Here is an 18,159-nt window from a genome sequence, read left to right as displayed (position 1 = left end):
TAAACAACAAAATTGATCCATTTGTGCGACAGCTGATAGAGAAATGCATACAGTGCCTAGGAAAAATTGAAAGAAATATACTTTGGGAATGTTTTGTAAGTCCCAGGAAAACTTGTAAATGGTTTCATGACTGCTCAGCAGGAAGAAGACTCCTGCATTTCACCTTCTGGATGTCAGAAGATCCAAATTCCCAGTCACATGCCTAAAAAAATATCATTTTGCTGTGCCACACTGTGCTTCACACAGTAAGCTGAGGCACTGACAGAAGCGCTCTGAGGTGATAAATCCCTCACCCAAAGTGAAGGATTAGGCCAGGGACTGATTCAGAGGGATTTTAAATCAGCCTGGCAGGCAATGAAGGCTTGTTCTTACCTCATTGGGTTTTTATTATGGAATGGGAGGAAAATGAAATTGGGTTATTCTGTCAAACAGAAGAGTTGTTGGCACCTATGTATGATACATAAATCCTCCTTGGTGCAGTGTCTCTTCATCAGGAGTAATCCCAAAATATTTTACACACCTCTGGCAGGATGTCTGAGGGATTTTTTTTTATCAATGGTAACCACAATCATCTCCAAGGACGAAATGCTCCAAATATTTAACAAGAGAACGATGTTGAATAATAATTAAAACACATTGCACCTTGCAAGAATCACCTGCTTGGCATTTCAGTTCCTACAGGAATCCAGGTTTTACAGTTTTTTTGCTTGTGTCAATACAAGATAAGTTTAAAATTGTGATTTACTGGCCCAAGTTTTCCAGGCAGCCACAAGAACTTGTAGTGAGCAAGAGGGCAAATTTCTGACTGGGGGTTTTGCTCCAGCTCTGCTGTTGGTGATCTCAAATATCTGATACCTGCCTTGGTCACCACTTATGGGGTTTTAACCACAATTACAATTCCTCTCAAAATAACCCTCCAATGCTTTGTGGAAAGTAGGGCTTTATATCCACTGACTCCCTGTTCATGGATCTGAGGCAGGAGAGTAGCTCCTTGGGGACCAGCATTTGCTCTTGGTCATGGCTGGGCAGCCTCTGTCCCCACTGGCTCTCTGGGAGGGACGCGTGTCCCCCCTGGGCTGGGACAAACATCTGGCTTTGCCCACTCCGACTGTTGTTTAGGATGAGGTTGATCTTCTCCAGCAGACAGACTTGGGGTGCCCCTCCCTCCCCATCCCACAGGTGTGGAACGGGGCTCGTGTAGTCTCCAAAGATGCTCATCTCTGGTTCTGGGAGGACTGTGGGGGGCTGCGTCTGGTAAATGTTGGCAGCGATGTATCCCAGTGTGTTCCCATTGGATATCTGGGGTTTGTAGTCACTGATCTGCTCCAGGATTGTGGTGCTGGCAGGAGCCACGGCCCCTGGGTTCTCCCCATCCTCAATGACATCTCTGCTGGGCTTCCTTGGGGTGGCCACACTCTCGTGTGCCTCATGCGCCGGCACCTCCTCGACTTCCATAACTGTGGGGTCGCTGGTGTCCAGGAGTGGATCCTGGAAACTGTCACTCATTAAATCACTCTTGGTCTGGAAAAAAATGAGGACTGTAGTAACAAACTGGAAAATTTTATTAACAGGAGATCTGTCATTAGAGCTTGGAGCAGTCTGCTCCAGTGGAAGGATCCCTGCCCATGACAGGGGATGGAATAGAATGAGCTTTAAGGTCCCTTCCAGCTTGAGACAGCTGTGGCCACTAAATACAGACTATATTGGGGCAAGGTTTAAAGACTTCAGCTAATCTGGGCTGTCATACACCTTACGAATGCTTGGGAAATGATTCCTGAGCAGTTTCCAGTCCTTTAGAGCTTAATCGTCTTCCCATCCACGTTTTTCACAGCAACAGAGCAAGTTGCCTTCTCCGAAGTGACAAGTGACAGGACAAGAGGAAATGGCCTCAAGTTCTGCCAGGGGAGTATTAGGTTGGATATTAGTGAAAATTCCTTCTTGCAATGGGCTGTCCAGCCCTGGCACACTTGCCCAGGGCAGTGGGGGAGTCCCCATCCCTGGAGGGATTTAAAAGTCATGTGCATGTGGCACCTGGGGACATGGGTCAGTGGTAGCCTTGGCAATGCTGGGGGATGGTTGGACTCGATTCCTCAACTTAGAGGGATTTTCCAGCCTAAACAATCCTGTGATTCTATGATTCTAAGCTTTAATCTGAGGTGAAGCAAAAGGAGATACTGCTGCACTTACCTGGAGGGACTTTACCACGTTGCTGTTTTCCATGTGGGGAAACTCTTCAAACAGCCATTTTGGCAAAAGCTGCACAGTGGTGACTTTAATACTTTAGCAAAAAGAAAAAAAATAAAGCCCAAGATATCAGTCCATTTTATCAATCAGTTATTCCTCATGCAGCATGAAACTGTCCTGGCAGGAGGGAACACAAAGTGCATCCAGACTTTGAGGGTGGCTTGGAAGCTGCAGGTTCACCCCATACAGGTGGGTTTCCCCTTTCTATGATTTTACCAATCCTATGATTCTATGTTTTGGGGTTTTTTGTTGGTCTCTGCCTTACTGTAGAGCACACAAATGTCTTTTCATACAACAACCTGGTGAATGGGTGATGCTGCCCTCAGCGAAAAGGCTGCATTGAAAAGACTGGCTTCTGGAGTTGATTTTAAAATATCCTAGAAGAAATTTCTTCTACATACTAAAAATACATACTAAAAAAGGTATGAGCTAGAAATAAGGAAAAAATGTGTAGAAGAGAAAATAATACCTTTTTCTGACTGATTTTTTAAACATCAGAATTGCAAAACCAACTGATAATATGACCATGCTGATGCCCAGTCCCAGGAAAACTCTGATGTCATCATCTGAAAAAGGATGGAGAGGGAAGAGGTCATGCCAGGGGATTCAGTCAAGTGATTCAGTCAGTAACCATTTCCTACATGGCCTTACCTTCCCTTCCAGAAATGCTGAAGTGAATTCTTCAGCTTATGTTGGTTTTGCTTTTGGTTTAAGTGTTGCAACAGATCATAACGTGACCTCTACCAGAATATGTGCAAACCAGAGCATCACCAACGTTAGAAAAATGGGTGGGAGGTGCTTAAATGAGTCCCCGGTTCAAACTGCAAGATGGAAACAGCCTCTTGCTGTTGTGATATATGTTGATATTATGTTTTCCTTGTTTTCTCACCTCCTAATTGTAATGTACATTATAAGTCTCATAAGAAAGCAAAACTCCAGGCTTGCATTATGTGAGATCACTGCAGCCTTCCCTCCAGGTGGGTCACGTCCCCACCGAGTGGAAAGGTCCCTTTTTTTGGCTCTGATCTCCCCAAATGTACATGAGCTCGCTGATGCGAGCATGCCCAAATGCTGCAGGTGCTTCTTGGGTTAAACCTTCCACTGCTGGCCAAGGAGAAAGCCTGGCTTAATAAGTCTGAGCTACCCAAGGTCTTCTTACCATGGGGATTCTCACTGTAGATGCTGCCCAGGAGCGGCTCCTCTGGAGGGACTGAAACAGAGAAGGGGAAAAAATGTCCATAATTTCACTTAGAGGACTGTGGGTGACACAGAAGCTATGTCTGGGTTTTACTTTGTTAATATTATTTAGAAACATAAATAATGGTGTAATGAGAAAAAATAAGCTGAAGTAATAATCCCTGAAGTAATTAATAACTCCAGCTCTGGCTGGACAATGGTCAATATCCTGTTTCTCAGAGATCCAATTGAATGAGACATTGATCAACAACTACAAAACATCTTCCACACACATTGCTCCCCTCAGCACCTGAAACAAGAATTTATTTTGGCTGGGGAACTGTACATCCTTTTTCATGAGCACCTACAGGTTTTTCAACAGGTTTCCCAGAGAAGCTGTGGCTGCCCTATCCCTGGAAGTGTTTAAGGCCAGGATAGACAGGGATTGGAGCAACCTGGGGTAGTGGAAGGTGTCCCTGCTCATGGCAGGGGGTGGGACAAGATGATCTTTAAGGTCCCTTCCATTCCAGGACTCTGGGATTTCCCAAACTACCTGAACCCCATGGGAATGAATTTCTAATAATTTGCTTGTGTGGCAGGCTGTGTGGTGAGGGAAGATCTGCAACTAATGAGCCTGCCATGGTAAGAAGGGTATTTCTGCTCCAATAAGCAGCAAGCTTCCGTCCAGGCCAAACTCAGCAATTCCCTTGGGGTCTCTTCTCCTTTACAGACAGGTGGTGCCATTGCTGCTGCAGAAAAGGGGTCCTGTCCAGAGCCAAAGTGTGTCCGTGAGGACAAAGCTAATGACTGTGCATAGCCTGAGATGAACTGGTCAGGAATATTTGTTTCCATTTCTTGGCAAAAAAATTGAATAACTGCCCTTCTCTAAGCCATGAGAGGTGTCAAACAGAAACAGGGAGCTGGTTTGTCATAGGGAAAGTATCTGAGCGGCTTCAGATAACCCATCTAAAATGGCATCACAGCCCAGGACAGTGAAGAACATCCTCAGGTGCTTCCTGCAGGTACATCCAGCTCTGTCAGGGCACCGAGAGCATTGACAGGTCTTAATGACCCTGACCAGCCTCACCTGGGACCTCCACCCACACCCCTGCCCAGGGGCTCTATTTAAGCTCAGTCTGGGCCCTCAGTCTCCACTTATGCTGTGCTAGAGGGGCTCTAGAGGTCAAATTTCTGGTCTGAATTAATGACTTGATGTCATCCCTCCCTTGTCTTCAGGGACCTGCCCAGCTCTTGAGGACAACCAAAGCCAGGCCACAATGCTGGAGATGCTGACGTTCCTCTGCAAGTTGGCTCATGCTCTTACCTAAAACAATTTCCAGAACTGAAGGTTGCTGGTGGAGTTGAAGATGTCCCTGCTCATTGCAGAGGGATTGGATTACATGATCTTAAAAGGTCCCTTCCAACCCCAAGTGTTCCATGGTTCCCGCTCCAGGTAAGGAGGGGTGAGCTGTGGCTGGGCCAGTTGGTCTCTGTAGAAGCTGTTTTCTGTGTCTTGGTTTGTCTGAACCACTTGTGAAATGTGCAAAGCAGCAAATTCATTCTTTCTAAAGGGGAAAGGAGTCCATTGGTGTATCTTATAAAGTAAGATGTGGTTCTTGAATACATTAGATCTTTGCACAGGAGCAAAGATCACCTAGAGAAGGCTTTAATAGAGACATATTGACAAAAACCTCTATTTTCATATCCCGTAGTCAAGAGGATGCCATCTAGAGCTCTGCTTTCCTCAGGTCAATGGGAGGGGTTTTCATCTTGTGTTTGAGACTAAGTAATCCTACCAAACTGCCAGATTGTGGGAAGAAGCAGCAGCATCTCCACCCCCCCCCAGGCTTACCTTTGCCAGAGCTGGGTTTGCTGACTCCGCCGGTGTAGACCGCGTACACCGACACATTGATGCGAAACCCAGCTGCTGCCTCTTCTGGGAAAAAAACCAAGGTTTGCCTTTAATATATGTTTGTAGCCTCCTGTGAGGGCTCTAGGTTTGTTCAAGGGCGTGTTGCTGAGTGGTGGAAGTAGATGGAGCATCTCCTGTGCTTGCACAGGCCTCCACAGGTCTGGTGTGGTTCCCTGGCTGCCAGCTCACCTGTCACTTCATTCTTTCCCTGTGACCTTCACCCAGGGAACCAAATCCCACTGTCTGTCCTCACATCTCCTGTTTCTTCACTTCTTGTTTCCTAAGGACTCTTTGTACCACTCCCCAGAAACAAGTGGGTGGGGGCTCAGCTTCAAATGAAACTACCTTTATAATCTATTTTGGATTTATAATGTCCTGATGAACTGCACCAAGTAGCAAAAGGACTTCTGGAATATCTTACCTTGGATGTATGTGTGTGTTTCCTGGGATGGGACTTTCTTCCAAAAATAGTGCTCCTCCTGGTGATACTGGGAGGTGGAAACCCACTCCACTATGAACCAGAGTGGGGGGCTCTTGCTGTGCTGGGGGGGCTGCCAGTGAACCAAGACCCTGCTCTGGTTGTCGGGCTTGACCTCCAGAGCCACTGGTGCTGGGAATTCTGCCGAGAGAGATGGCAAGGGAAGTGTCACCCAACAGACTCATCTTTGGAGAGCAGGAGACTGGGAAGGGTCAGCTAAGCCCAGGCAAAATGTGTCTTTCCTGGAAGTTTTTTAAAACTGAAGAGGGAACAAGAAATTATAGAATATGGGGGTTTATATATAAATATCTATAAACACACAAAATATACGAAGATAGATTTTTATATATATTTATATATATATCGTTCTATATTTCATAGAACTATTTAGATTGGAAAAGACCTTAAAGATCGAGTTCAACCATTCCCCCAGCACTGCCAAGGCCACCACTAACCCATGTCCCTAGGTGTTACATCCACTTATGAATCCCTTCAGGGATGGGGACTCCACCACTGCCCCAAGCAGCTGTGTCAGGGCTGGACAACTATTTCAGGAAGGAATTTTCCCAATATCCAACCTGAGCATCCCCTGGCACAACTTGAGGCTGTTTCTGTTTGTCCTGTCCCTTGTTCCCTGGGAGCAGAACCTGACTCCCACTTGGCTCCACCCTGCTGTCAGGGAGTTGCAGAGAGCAAGAAGGTCCCCCCTGAGCCTCTTTTTCTCCAGGTTGAGCCCCCCCAGCTCCCTCAGCTGCTTCTGGAGATCCAGATCCTTCCCCAGCTCCGTTCCCTCCCCTATGTTTATGTACATGTGTTACAAAAACACATTGTCAGCTTTGTCATGTCCCTGAAATGCTTTACCTGTAATTTCTTACAAGAAATGCACATGATTCAGGTAACTGAGAGCTTAGAGAGCTTTTTTCCACTTCAATTCTCTTCAGTTTCTTTTTAGTCATGTATTTGTCCTCAGTTTGAATGGGACTTTCCCCTTCCATTGCTCATTAAAAGAGACGTTTTTCAGAAATAGGAAAGCATGGTTGTGGGGAAAACCACAGCCTGTGGCTCAGAAAGGACTTTTTCCTTTTCTGTTTGCAAGGACCCAGCTCACAGCAGGGGCTGACTCCCTGGCAGAGGCTGCAGGAGCTATTTTGGGGGGCAGGGAGCAAAGGAGCAGCCTTGCACCCTTTGCTCTGCCAGCCAAGGTACTACAGCCTTAGGTGGTGAAGGGCTGATATTCCAGTGCCTAAAGGGGCTCCAAGAGAACTGGAGAGGGACTTGGGACAAGGACCCAGAGTGCCAGGACAAGGGGGAATGGCTTCACACTGCCAGAGGGCAGGCTTAGATGGGATAGTGGGAAGGAATTCTTGGCTGTGAGGGTGGTGAGGCCCTGGCAGAGGTTTCCCAGAGAAACTGTGGCTGCTCCATCCCTGGAAGTGTCCAAGGCCAGGCTGGATGGGGCTTGGAGCAACCTGGGATAGTGGAAGGTGTCCCTGCCTATGGCAGGGGTTGGGACTGGATAGGCTTTAAAAAGGTTCCTTCCAACCCAAACCATTCCTGGATTCCATGATTCTATATGCACCTGTATAGCATCTCCATCTCCAGGGAATGCTGGAATTGCCTGGGGGATGTTGTGTTCCCTCAGCAGAGTGGGCTGCTGAGGGAAAATATTTGCCGAGATTTTCCCTTGCACAGTTCAGTGTTTTCCTCCTGCAACCCTGATAAAAGCCAGTCTCTGTTGCACCTGCAAGTGGCCTGTGACATCCTTACACCTGCAGGTGACATCCTACCTTCCTGGCTGCTGGCACCCTGGCCAAGGGTGATGCTGGCGGGGCTGGAAGCCCCCTTGGAGTTGTGAGCAGTGATGAGGAGGGTGTGGGTTCCCGGTTGCACCGTGATATCGCACTCCGTGCTGGAGGTGTTGCAGAGGACCAGCATTCCTCCGGGGGTCTCGGCAGCCACGGCATAGCCCAGGATCCTCCCGCGGGCGTCCCGGGGGGGCAGCGGCTGTGAACGGCAAGGCAGACAGTCCGTCCCGTGGGTACGGGTGTGGGATGTGACACTGAGACACATCCCACAGATGTGCCCTTGGCTGGGTGGCACACACGTGGATTTTACAAAGATGGAGAGATTTTACTTCACGTTGGGGTGTCACTTCCCCGCCCATCCCTTTGGTCGAAGGGCTTCTCAGGGAGGGCGTTCCCTTCTCTGCTCGGGGAGGAGCAGAGCACGCCAAAATTTCACAGAGGCTGCCAAAACCCGCTTTACCTTGATCAAGACCGTCACCTCGCGGCTGCCGTCGGGGAACGCCGGGCCCAGGCGCCGCCAGACGTCGGGAGCCGCGGCGGGGGCTGCGGGACGGAGAGAGCGTGGGATGGGGGTTGAGGCACCGGGGGACACCCACCGACGGGGCTCCCCCCAACACACACAGCCCTAGCAGGAAGCCCTGCCTGGCCGGGTCTCTGCCGCTGTGAGAGGAAACAGCAGCGGGCGCTGCTTTTTGGGGCGAGCACGTCTTCCTCACTACAGCCGGGATGTGAGGGCAACGCTCCTCGGGCATCTCGTCCCGCTGCCGGCCGGGATGACTGAGCCGGCCCTTTCCAACCTCATCCTGGTGTTAGCAGCCAGGATGAAAAGGGGGAAACTGGCACGAGGTGACAGATATTTGTGGCTCGTGTGACACCCTGACTGGTGTGATTTTTTTCCACCCAGGGCAAGAGGCTATCAATGATTGTGGAATCGTGGAATCATGGAATTGTTTAGGTTGGAAAAGCCCTCTAAATGACCAAGTCCAGCCACTCCCCCAGCACTGGGGGATGGTCGCTATTAACCCATGTCCCCAGGCGCCAAATCCACATAGCTTTTAAATCTCTGGGATTTAAAAAGCAGGGATAGGGACTCCACCATTGCTCTGGGCACTCTGGAAATGCTATGTACAGGGGTGTCTCTGAAGCTGAGCCTACCTGCCTCCGGGGTGGTGTAGAGAAAGGGGGGGCTCCAGGCACTCCAGGGACTGTTGGGGATGCTGAGCCTGCACCTGACCTGGAACAGGTACTGGGTGTCACTCTGCAGGTTGTGCTGCCAGCGGGGCCCATCCTGTGCTGCACTGTCCCACACCTCCACCTGCAAGGGAAGCAGGGTCTTGGGGGGAAGTGGGACCCAGCCGGGCCCCCACTGCCACCACCAGCCCCCAGACACAGTGGTGGTCACTGCCTTTCTCATCTGCATGGGTGGGGATGGGCAGAGTCCACACTGTCCCCTCTACAAATGCACTGGGCAAGCTGTGGAGCCATAGAGAGAACCCCCATCCCATTTCTCTGCTGGGCTTCTGACACCACAGGGATTTTGGGGGCTCCTATGGGGACTGGGATCCAGCTCAGCCCCTGCCAGCACCCAGGGATGTTTCCAAAGGGACTCAGGTGGAGCTGCCCCAGTGTAGTTGTATCTGTGGGTCTGCACTGAGCATCCCAGAGGATTTTGTGTCTTGTCCTTGCAGAGCAGATAATGTTTGGAAACATTTTGAATTTTGCCCTTTTGCTTGTAAAGCTGAGATAACCCTGCCACCTGTTCTCTCAGATGGCACCAGCTCTCCTGCACCCCAAAAGCGGGAGCTGCCTGTGGCTGGGGTGCACCTTCCCCACCAGTACCAGAGCAAATGGGTAGGTTTTGAATGACCCCAAATGCTCTCATTTTTAAGAGGGTTTCCAACAGGACTAGGACTTGCACCTCTCCTAACAGGGCCTGATGCTGCACATGGGGGAGGTCTGGGGAGTCCTGGGGGTCTCACATGCCATGCTGGAGTGCCCTTGGCTTGGTGTCGCTCTTCGCAGTGCACGTTCTCCAGCTGTGTCTGACGGCTCCAGTGGATCGTGGTGGTGGGAGAGGATGCCTCTGTTGTCTCAGCACCAGTGACCAGGGGCAGAGTGGGGATTACTGTGGGGAGAGCCAGAAACGGGTGGGGTGGGGGGCTGCCCTCGTATGGATAGAGGGATGGGTGGGCAGATGGATGGGAGGGCAGACATACCAATGTCCTGCAGGCTGAGGAGCTGTGGGGCCGAGTGGGCAGTGCCCAGTGCATTCCTGGCCTGCACCCACACCGAATAGTGGCTCCTGTTGCACAGCGCACTCAGGGGCACTGGTGAGTCTGCAGGAAACACCTTCTCCTCTTCTTCTTCCTCCTCCTCAGCACCCTCCTCATCTTCTGCCGCGAACCTGGGAAGCAGAAGGCAGCCTGTCAGTGCCCATCCCAGCACCAGACATCCACTGGGATGGTGACACTCCCGAGGTGTCGCAGCTCGTGACCAGGGCATGGTCATCCCCAAACCCGGAGTTTGTCACTCCTAAAGCAAACTGGAAAGTTATTCCCTTCAGTTCCTGACATTTTTGCTGGGAATTCGCATTTTCATGACAGGAAGGGAACTTTTCTTTCTGGCTGCATGGTTCAGTTTGATCCCAAGCAAATTTAGACAGGAGGTTTATCCCTTCTCTTCATAAAGCCAAGTATGATGGAATTTAATGTCTTCAATAATTGAGTCAGAGTAACTGAAAGCCTGCCAGGTTGGTGCCATGGGGACTTCAGTGGCAGGGAGCATCCCAGGATGGACTGTGACATACCAGGCTAGTGCCATGGGGACTTCAGCAGCAGGGAGCATCCTGGGATGGGCAGAATGGGCTGTGGCACACCATGTAGCAGCCAGCACCTCTGCTTCAGGTTGGAGTTTCAGTTTTGGGATTTGGGCAGCATTAGGTTCACCCTCTTTTTAGCTCAGAGAGAGTCCAAGCACCTGAAAACAACGTGCTGCTTCCATGTGCCACAGCATGATGGAATGTGTGCTGGGTCAGTAACGGCACTGAGTGCGGGAGGTTACTCATGCAGAACTCAACCAGTGGTGGAACGTGTGGTTTTCGAGCAGAAGATGAGCAAACGTGAGCTGTAGGAAGTGTAACTAGGGCATGGCACCCGCTCACAGCAGCCCTGCTGTCACCCGGCTCTGTGGCTGCCACGTGCCGGTCCCGCGCTCCCTCTCATCCCTGCAGCCCCCCTGCTCCCTGGGGGCCTCACCTGCGCAGGTGGAGGGTGTGGTGGGTGAGCAGGTGGGGCGGCCTCCCTGCATCCCACCTGCATTCCAGGTGCTCCGAGCCCTCGGCAATGACACAGCTCAGGTTGCTGGGGGGGTCTGGAGGGTCTGCAGGGGTAAGGACAGGTGAAAGTATGGTCATCCCCCAAAACCACACACTGCATGCCCCAACTTTTCGGTGCTCAGCAAAAGCCCTCAAGCCCCCCCTCCAAGGTACTCACAGCCGGCCCGGACCTCAGTGCCACACACCAGCTGGTCCCTCCCGCTGTTGGGGCAGCGGGCAAAGCAGACGATGGCCCCGAAGGGCAGCCGGAAATCGCGCAGCCGGAGCTGGACGGAGCTGCTGTTGAGGGGGTGTAGGGGACCCTCAGTGCGGTTGTAGTTGAGGAGGATGATGAACTTGGCTGAGGGGCAGCCGAGGGTGGAGAGGCAGTTGATGGAGATGTTGGAACCCATCTGCACTACGGGCGCGGGGTCGACCCAGACGTGCCCTGAGCACTTGATGTTTGCAGCACCTGTGCCAATACCTGCTGGGTCAGGGTGGCTCTGGGTGGGTGTCCCACAGGAAGGGATGCCCCTGCGCTGCACCACTCCACAGGGGATGCAGCAGCAGCATGGCTGGACCCTGCAGCAAGGGGATGCCAGCACCCCCTTGAACCCCATGGGATAGGGAGAAACTAGGGGTCATGAGTGATATTGGGAAGGAATTCATGGCTGTGAGGGTGGTGAGGCCCTGGCACAGGTTACCCAGAGAAGCTGTGGCTGCCCCATCCCTGGAAGTGCCCAAGGCCAGGTTGGCCAGGGCTTGGAGCAACCTGGGATAGTGGAAGGTGTCCCTGTCCATGACAGGGGGTGAAACAAGATGAGCTTTAAGGTCCCTCCCGACTCAAACCAGTCTATGAATCTGTGATGAAACCAACCCCTGCCTGCAGCAATGCCCCGGCACCCAGTGACTCATCCCAGCAGATCAGAAACAGACAATTTTAGGTTTTGCTCTAATGTTTAAATGAGTGCAGGGAAATAACCCACAGTCTCGAGAACTCTGATCCCCTGATTAGGGCGGCGGAGGCGTGCGCTGCCCTGCGCTATCAGATGGAGCTCTGCACTAGCCCAGGCAGCTCGGGCTCACAGCCACTATCAGACTCCATCTGGCCTTCCTGGAAAGGGCAAGGCTGTGCTCTGGCTATGCCTGTGGAGGCACATCCCACTGCTTAGCACAGCCACTGCAATGAGGCTGGACATGGTCCTGCTCCAAGGATGTCAGTGGGAAACAGAAGGTGCCGCAGGACATGGGACCCCTTTGCAATGCTAGTGCAGTGCTCCCCCCAAAATCCACAGCTGTAGCTCTACAACTGTCCTATTCCCACCCTAAATCCCCTGTAGGACCACAGGGTATGCTCTGGTGGTCAGCGAGACCATGGTGGCCGTGCTGAGCCATGTGGTGGCCACTTACCTTGGCACAGGCAGCAGACCAGGATGTAGAGCACCAAAGCATTGCCAGACCCTGCCATGGCCTGGGCTGCAGCCACTGCCCACGCATGGCATAGTCTGTGGAAGGAAAGGGGATGGAGGGAATCCTCCTGTAAACCAGCTCCAGCACAGGCAGGAGCACCAGGAGGCGATGGGAGCAGGAAAACGTGGATTTACAGCAGGGAAATCAAGGCTGAAAACCTTCCTTGAAAGAGACGGGTTTGGTGGGTCAGGGGGATGGTATCCCTCTGCTCAGCACTGAGGAGGCACATCTGGAATGCTGGGATCAGGGCTGGGCTCCCCTGAGGACAGGAGAGACATGGACAGATTGGAGTCCAGCAAAAATGCCTGAGGGTGGGGAGCACCTGGGAAATGTGGAAGGGTTGGGAGAGCTGCTGGAGAGGAGGGGCTCAAAGAGGCTTAAATCCTTGGGTATAGACGAGGAAGTAAAGATGAGGGAGCCAAACTCCTCCCAGCATTGCCCAGTGAAAGGACAGGAGGCAATGGGCTCACACTGGAAATCAGAAAATTCCAGCTAAACATAAGAAAAAGCTCTTTAATGTTAACCACACAGCAGGGCTCACCCTACAGTCTCCATCCCTTGGGATGCTCAGACATGGTTTTGTGGGACAAAACTTTCATTTCCATAAGATCTTTCCCACAGGTCCTGTCCAAGCTGAACAATGGCTCTTGCAAGCAGTGAACCCCCCGAGACAGCCCCAAAACCTCAGGCCAGGGCTTCCCACCTCTCCCCAAGGAGCCACTCTTGTGTCTGCATCCCACAGTCTTGCCTAAATTTTTCCCTGTTCCCTTTGACTTTCTCCCCAGCTTCTTTGGATGCATCCCACCAGGACAAACCCTCTCCAGACGGGAAGCCTAATCTCACCAGCCCTGTGGGACTTGGGATGTGGGGATGGGTCAGCTTTGAAACAACCAAGATACGGACTGAAGTGCAAGGAAATGCAACTCCCTGGGGGAAAATTGCTCTTTTTCATGAAAAACATCCTCCTGGGAGCAGACCCTGACCAGACCTGACACCCCATTCCCCTACCCAGGGTTGAACATCCAGAAAAGCCCCACAACTCCCTCATTTTCTTTTCAAATAACCCCATGCAATACCTGAAGTCAGGAATGGCAAGTTTTCCCTGGAGAGACAGCAGAGTCCACAGTGAAAGCTTCAAAATGCTGTTTTTCAACCCAAACCAGGCCACCAGCAGCAGCAAGTACTTCGGTATTTCTCCTGCCATGTGAACTGACCTTGTTTGGTTTAAGGGATGTTCAAATACTCATCACTAGTGAGTCAAATTTTAAGTGCCTCCCTATTACCTGACCTACTAAGAGAAGCAGATGAACCTTCTGCAAGTCAGAGCAAATGAAAAAATACAACTTGTATTCTACAAAAAGAGCTGAAAACACACTAATTCTGCCCACTGGCAGCTTTACAAGGGACTGCAGGCTCTGCCTCCCCTGGGAATCACTCACATTCATATTTTTATTCCAATTTATAGGCATTTTCAAACTCCAAAGCCAAAGGAACAAGACTGTTTCCCTTGCTGGCAGATGCTGGGCTTTGATCTTGTCTCTGTTAAAGTCTCCTCGTGCATTAGAGCTAAAGAAATGGGAAGTAAAAAAAGAAGGAAAAAGCTGTCCTGTTGTTCAAGCCCAAACCAGGTGGAATCTTCACCGGCAGCTGTGCCAGGAGGGGATAATGCATGGGAGCAGCAGGTGAGGACAATGAGCTGGCATATTTTGTATTTAAATGTAGGGGTCTGGAAGCTGGGCAGAGTAGAGGGTTCTTACCTTGGCTGTCCTCAGGATCCTGCTGGGATCCTCCTCCTGCTCGGAGCTGCCGAGCGCAGCAAGAAGCATCGGTGAGTGTGAGCGAGGTGAGCAGTGGGGCTGACCCAGATAACAGCACCAAAAATGGAGAGTTTCCAGTCTGAGTCAGTCCATGGGAAAACCCAGCATCCCTTAAAGGAGCAGCCTTGGGGGAAGGAGTGTCTTCTGAAAGTTCTTACAGAATTTGGAGACACCCCAACAAAGTTAAATCCATCCCAAATGGATTTTTATGGTTGTGTTGCTGTGTACAAGGTGACAGGAGCACAGCAGAGTGTGCTGGGCTGAGCTGCATCAGGGAAAGGACATTTTCCTGCTAATCCCAGAAGCATGGAATGAGGAGTCCTTAATGAGTGAGGTTGTTTTCACCAGCAGTGAGTGCACCCCCTCTGCTTGTGCTGGCCACCAGCTCATCCAAGGATGTTCCAAGCTGCAGACTCCCAGGGTTGAAAGGTCCAAGGCTCCAGGGATGCTCCAGTGCCCTCCATCCCACTGGCTCCCTGCTGCTCCCAAACCCTGACTCTGCAGAGCCTGTGGCTTCCTTTCTCATGTCGGTTGAAGAGTTAAACCTCAAAAACAGTGTTAACCTCATTAGAGGCTGCAACCACAGGAAATACCGCACAGCTCCCAGCTCTGCCTTGAAGAGGGAAATGTTGGGGAACAGAATTTTTCTCCCCCAGGGCAAGACAGAGCCTTCCTCTGCCAGCAAGTGCCAGCTGCTCTAGGTTTTGTCTGATCCATGGGGACTTTTTAGTGGAAGTGAGAGCATGAGCCTGCTGGCAGCACAGTGGGAGTAAAACCTCACTGGGTGATGAAACTATAACGTGTGGTTATAGTAATGTATATAATGTGTCTGTATGGCCATGGTAATGGATAGTAATGTATATAACGCGTCTATATGGCTATGGTACTGTATAGTCAGGAGCAGGACTGGGAGGGTTTCAGTGGGAATTTTCATTTTGGCATGTTCTGGGTGTGTGGGGACACAGCTGGGGCTGGGGCTGCACAGCTGGGAGAGGATGGTAAGTGTGCACATCTGGAGCCCGTTTAAGTCATCTGGGGCTGGGGCAGCCCCAAGGACAAGCACATCTGGAGCCAGGGCAGCACATCTGGAGCCAGCACAGAGCAGTGGCACGTGGAGTAGTGTGCCTTCCCAGGACAGGTGTCACAGCCTCTCTGAGCTGCTGGTTCCCATACCACTGATCTTCTGGTGCTGGTTAAACTGATGTCTCCTTATCTCTTCCTGAGCAGTCATGTCGAGCTGCAGCTCAGTGCGTAGCGGGGCGGAAGCAGAGTGAGCCCTCATGCCAGACTCTTTCCCATGGATTTATCCTTCCCATGCTGAGGATTCTCAGTTGCTATTGCCTTCCTCTGAGGCAGCTACACTGCTCCATCATTCCAAACCCCATCACACCTCTTGTTCATTCGGGGCTCTTTGTGGTTCGTTTAGATATTCCTTACAGCCAGATATAAGGCTTTAGACTGAGGGAGGAGGGTTAGATTGGATTTAGGAAGAAATTCTTGGCTGTGAGGGTGGTGAGGCCCTGGAACACGTTGCCCAGAGAAGCTGTGGCTGCCCCATCCCTGGAAGTGTTCAAGGTTGGATGGGGCTTGGAGCAACCTTGGGATAGTGGAAGGTGTCCCTGCCCATGACAGAGGGTGAGACTGTGTGATCTTTAAGGTTCCTTCCAACCCAAAGCATTCCAGGATTCTGTGATTCTATGTCCAGAAGTGGAAATGCCATACAGAGAGTCCCTCCAGGGGCTGGCATGGCTCAGCCTAGCCGTGCAGGCTTCTCCCAGCACACCCAGGACAGTGCCTACAGCCCTTAGTGCCTCTTTCCCTCGGGATCCAGGTGCTCCCCAGTCTGGCACACTAGTCAGGGTTGGGGTTAGTTACCTCTTCCCCCTGCACAGCAGGACCCAGGTTTTGGGGGCACTGTCAGCCCTGAATTCAGGCGGCCCCACTCCCGCCCCCGCTGTACCGTGCCTTTCCCGGCCGCCCCCGCGCAGGCGATAGGGATCTCACCGTGACTTCCTCGCTGTGCCGGGACCAGCCCCGCCTGGCCCCCGTGCCACCCCCATTGCCACTGTCACCGGGAGCTGCTGGCTCCTGCCACCACCCCCGTGCCCCCCATACTTCCCTCTGTCCCCATACCGTGTGGGGTGCCGGGCTCCGGAGCCCTTTTCCCTTTCCCCCCATCCCGGAGTCCTGGTCAGTTGGACACCGGGGAGCACCCCCGGCTGAGCTGGTTGTCAAACGAGATTAAGATTAAACTGGATTAATTTAACATTTGTTATTTTTGGTGGGCACGCTCGGATTCCTGCCCTGACTCAGAGGCTGAGATCAGCAGGAAGGAAAGGTCGGGACAGACCCGGCTCTGCTGCTAAAAGTGGAGCACTTGTGTCATACTCAGAGTTGTGCTTGGCATGGGGGATACGGGGGACGCCAAGGATGTAGGTGGCACAGATATGGCCATCCTGGGAGTGCAGGCTCGTCCCCTTCTCGCCGTGCTGGCTCCGTTGTGGGGGTGACATTCAAATATTTGACCTTGAAACCACCACAGTGGCATCTGCGCTGTGGACGCTGCACTCATGGGGGCTTCCCTGCACCCCCAGTGGGGCTCCCTGGGGGACACGGCTGTGCCAGAGGGAGGGCAGCCCTGGGAATCAGTGCTGCTTGCGTCAATTCCGCTGGCACTGGTGTCCGTGCAGGATTAGGTTCCTCTCTGCTGCTGGAGGAATAAATACTCCCAAGTCCAAGACCGCACAGCAGGTTGATAAGGACGGATAGGGCTCAGTGCAGGAACAAGGAAGCTGATGCCAATGAGAAAGAGGTTTTGACTGTGATTTTTGGCCAGGGCAAAAGGACACCCAAGATATGGAGAAATTGCTCCTGGACTTTAAAGTCAGCTTGTCCTTCCTGTGAGCCATGCCAGGGAACAGCTCCTGCTCCTGCTCCTTCCCCATGAGTGGGGCAGCAACAGGGACATGAATCAGCCAGGAAAAAGAAAGTTTGGGCAAAGAGTTTACTTTTCACTGCAAGGGGAGGGTGAGCTGAGTGTGCCAGGACGAGCGGCAGCTTGTGCCTGTGGGGCCACGACACCACATTTTCCACTGGAGGCTGCAGGGCTTGGCTGTGCCCAGGCAGGTCGTGGCAGGGAGATAATTGCCAATAAAGCTCTCCAAAAAGGGCTGTTTCCTCTGTAAACACCGTCATGGCTACAGGCAATGAATGTCTCACTGCTGCCTTCCCTCCTCACATTGGGAAAGACCCCAAAAATGACCCTGGAGGGATTTAACAGATGTCTGGGTTGTGGAACTGAGGACATGGGCTAGTGGTGGCCTTGTTAGTGCTGAGGGGGCAGTTGGACTTCATGGTCTTTTCCAACCTAAGATCCCATGGAAGTGCTGTGGCTGCCGAACTGGGGCTCATCCCACATCCCTCTGCATCAAGCCCCCATGCCCACCCTCCATCTCCTCCACAGCCACCCACTGCAGCATCTCCATTGCTGCAGCTTTGTCCCTCCATCTCTGTCCTATCCCTCCAGGGGCTGCACGACACAGACCCCCCTGAACTGCCCCATGGGGACCATGAGCTGGTGCTCGGTAGGATCTGGCTCCTTGGCTTGGATCAGGATGATGGGAAGCGGATTCCCCAGCAGTGACAGATTGAGGTGAGTGTGTCAGTCCTGTTTCCCAGCAAAATCCGTTCTCTCCACTATAACCCTGTAGGATGGAGGTGTTTTTGTGCTTCAAGCTGGCTTGTTTAGGGATTTTTCCACTTGGTAGAGCATGGCCTGGAGGGGAAGATTTAATCTCGGAAAGGGAAGGGCTAGTGCCAAAATCCTGCGTGTGGGGTCACCCGAGGGCAACACCCAGCAGGGTGCTGGGCCCCCATAGCCACTGTGTCTGGGACAGCAGTGCCAGAGTGGGTCTGATTCCCCTGCTGTGGAGAGGCAGGGAAGG

General features: G+C 52.1%; 1 protein-coding gene across 1 annotated transcript; it reads right to left on the bottom strand.

The window, feature by feature from the left end:
* Positions 1 to 274: 274 nt before the first annotated feature.
* On the bottom strand, positions 275 to 16,499 carry IL23R (interleukin 23 receptor). The gene is made up of 16 exons (XM_051797994.1): positions 16,349 to 16,499; positions 13,475 to 14,760; positions 12,351 to 12,433; positions 11,107 to 11,412; positions 10,870 to 10,993; positions 9,832 to 10,019; positions 9,595 to 9,740; positions 8,771 to 8,930; positions 8,076 to 8,158; positions 7,598 to 7,814; positions 5,754 to 5,951; positions 5,273 to 5,356; positions 3,404 to 3,454; positions 2,714 to 2,810; positions 2,188 to 2,278; positions 275 to 1,521 (listed from the first exon to the last, which is right to left on the bottom strand). Exons 2-16 carry the CDS (start codon positions 13,600 to 13,602, stop codon positions 904 to 906), a joined length of 2,574 nt encoding a protein of 857 aa, XP_051653954.1. The 5' UTR covers positions 13,603 to 14,760; positions 16,349 to 16,499; the 3' UTR covers positions 275 to 903.
* Positions 16,500 to 18,159: the final 1,660 nt, after the last annotated feature.

This window comes from Manacus candei, unplaced genomic scaffold, assembly GCF_025592945.1.
Source record: "Manacus candei isolate 608988 ecotype Guabito, Panama unplaced genomic scaffold, ASM2559294v1 h1tg000005l, whole genome shotgun sequence".
NCBI classification, from domain to species: Eukaryota; Metazoa; Chordata; class Aves; order Passeriformes; family Pipridae; genus Manacus; species Manacus candei.
Note: the sequence above shows the minus strand (reverse complement) of the source record. Positions and strands in the feature narration are given on the sequence as shown.

Excerpts from the sequence above, each read along its gene's own strand:
- IL23R (XM_051797994.1), bottom strand. The coding sequence starts at position 13,602 with ATGGCAGGAGAAATACCGAAGTACTTGCTGCTGCTGGTGGCCTGGTTT. Across the intron at positions 10,994-11,106 it reads CACTGAGGTCCGGGCCGGCT|ACCCTCCAGACCCCCCCAGC; the intron begins GTGAGTACCTTG and ends TTACCCCTGCAG. Across the intron at positions 2,279-2,713 it reads AAAAAATCAGTCAGAAAAAG|TATTAAAGTCACCACTGTGC; the intron begins GTATTATTTTCT and ends TTTTTGCTAAAG.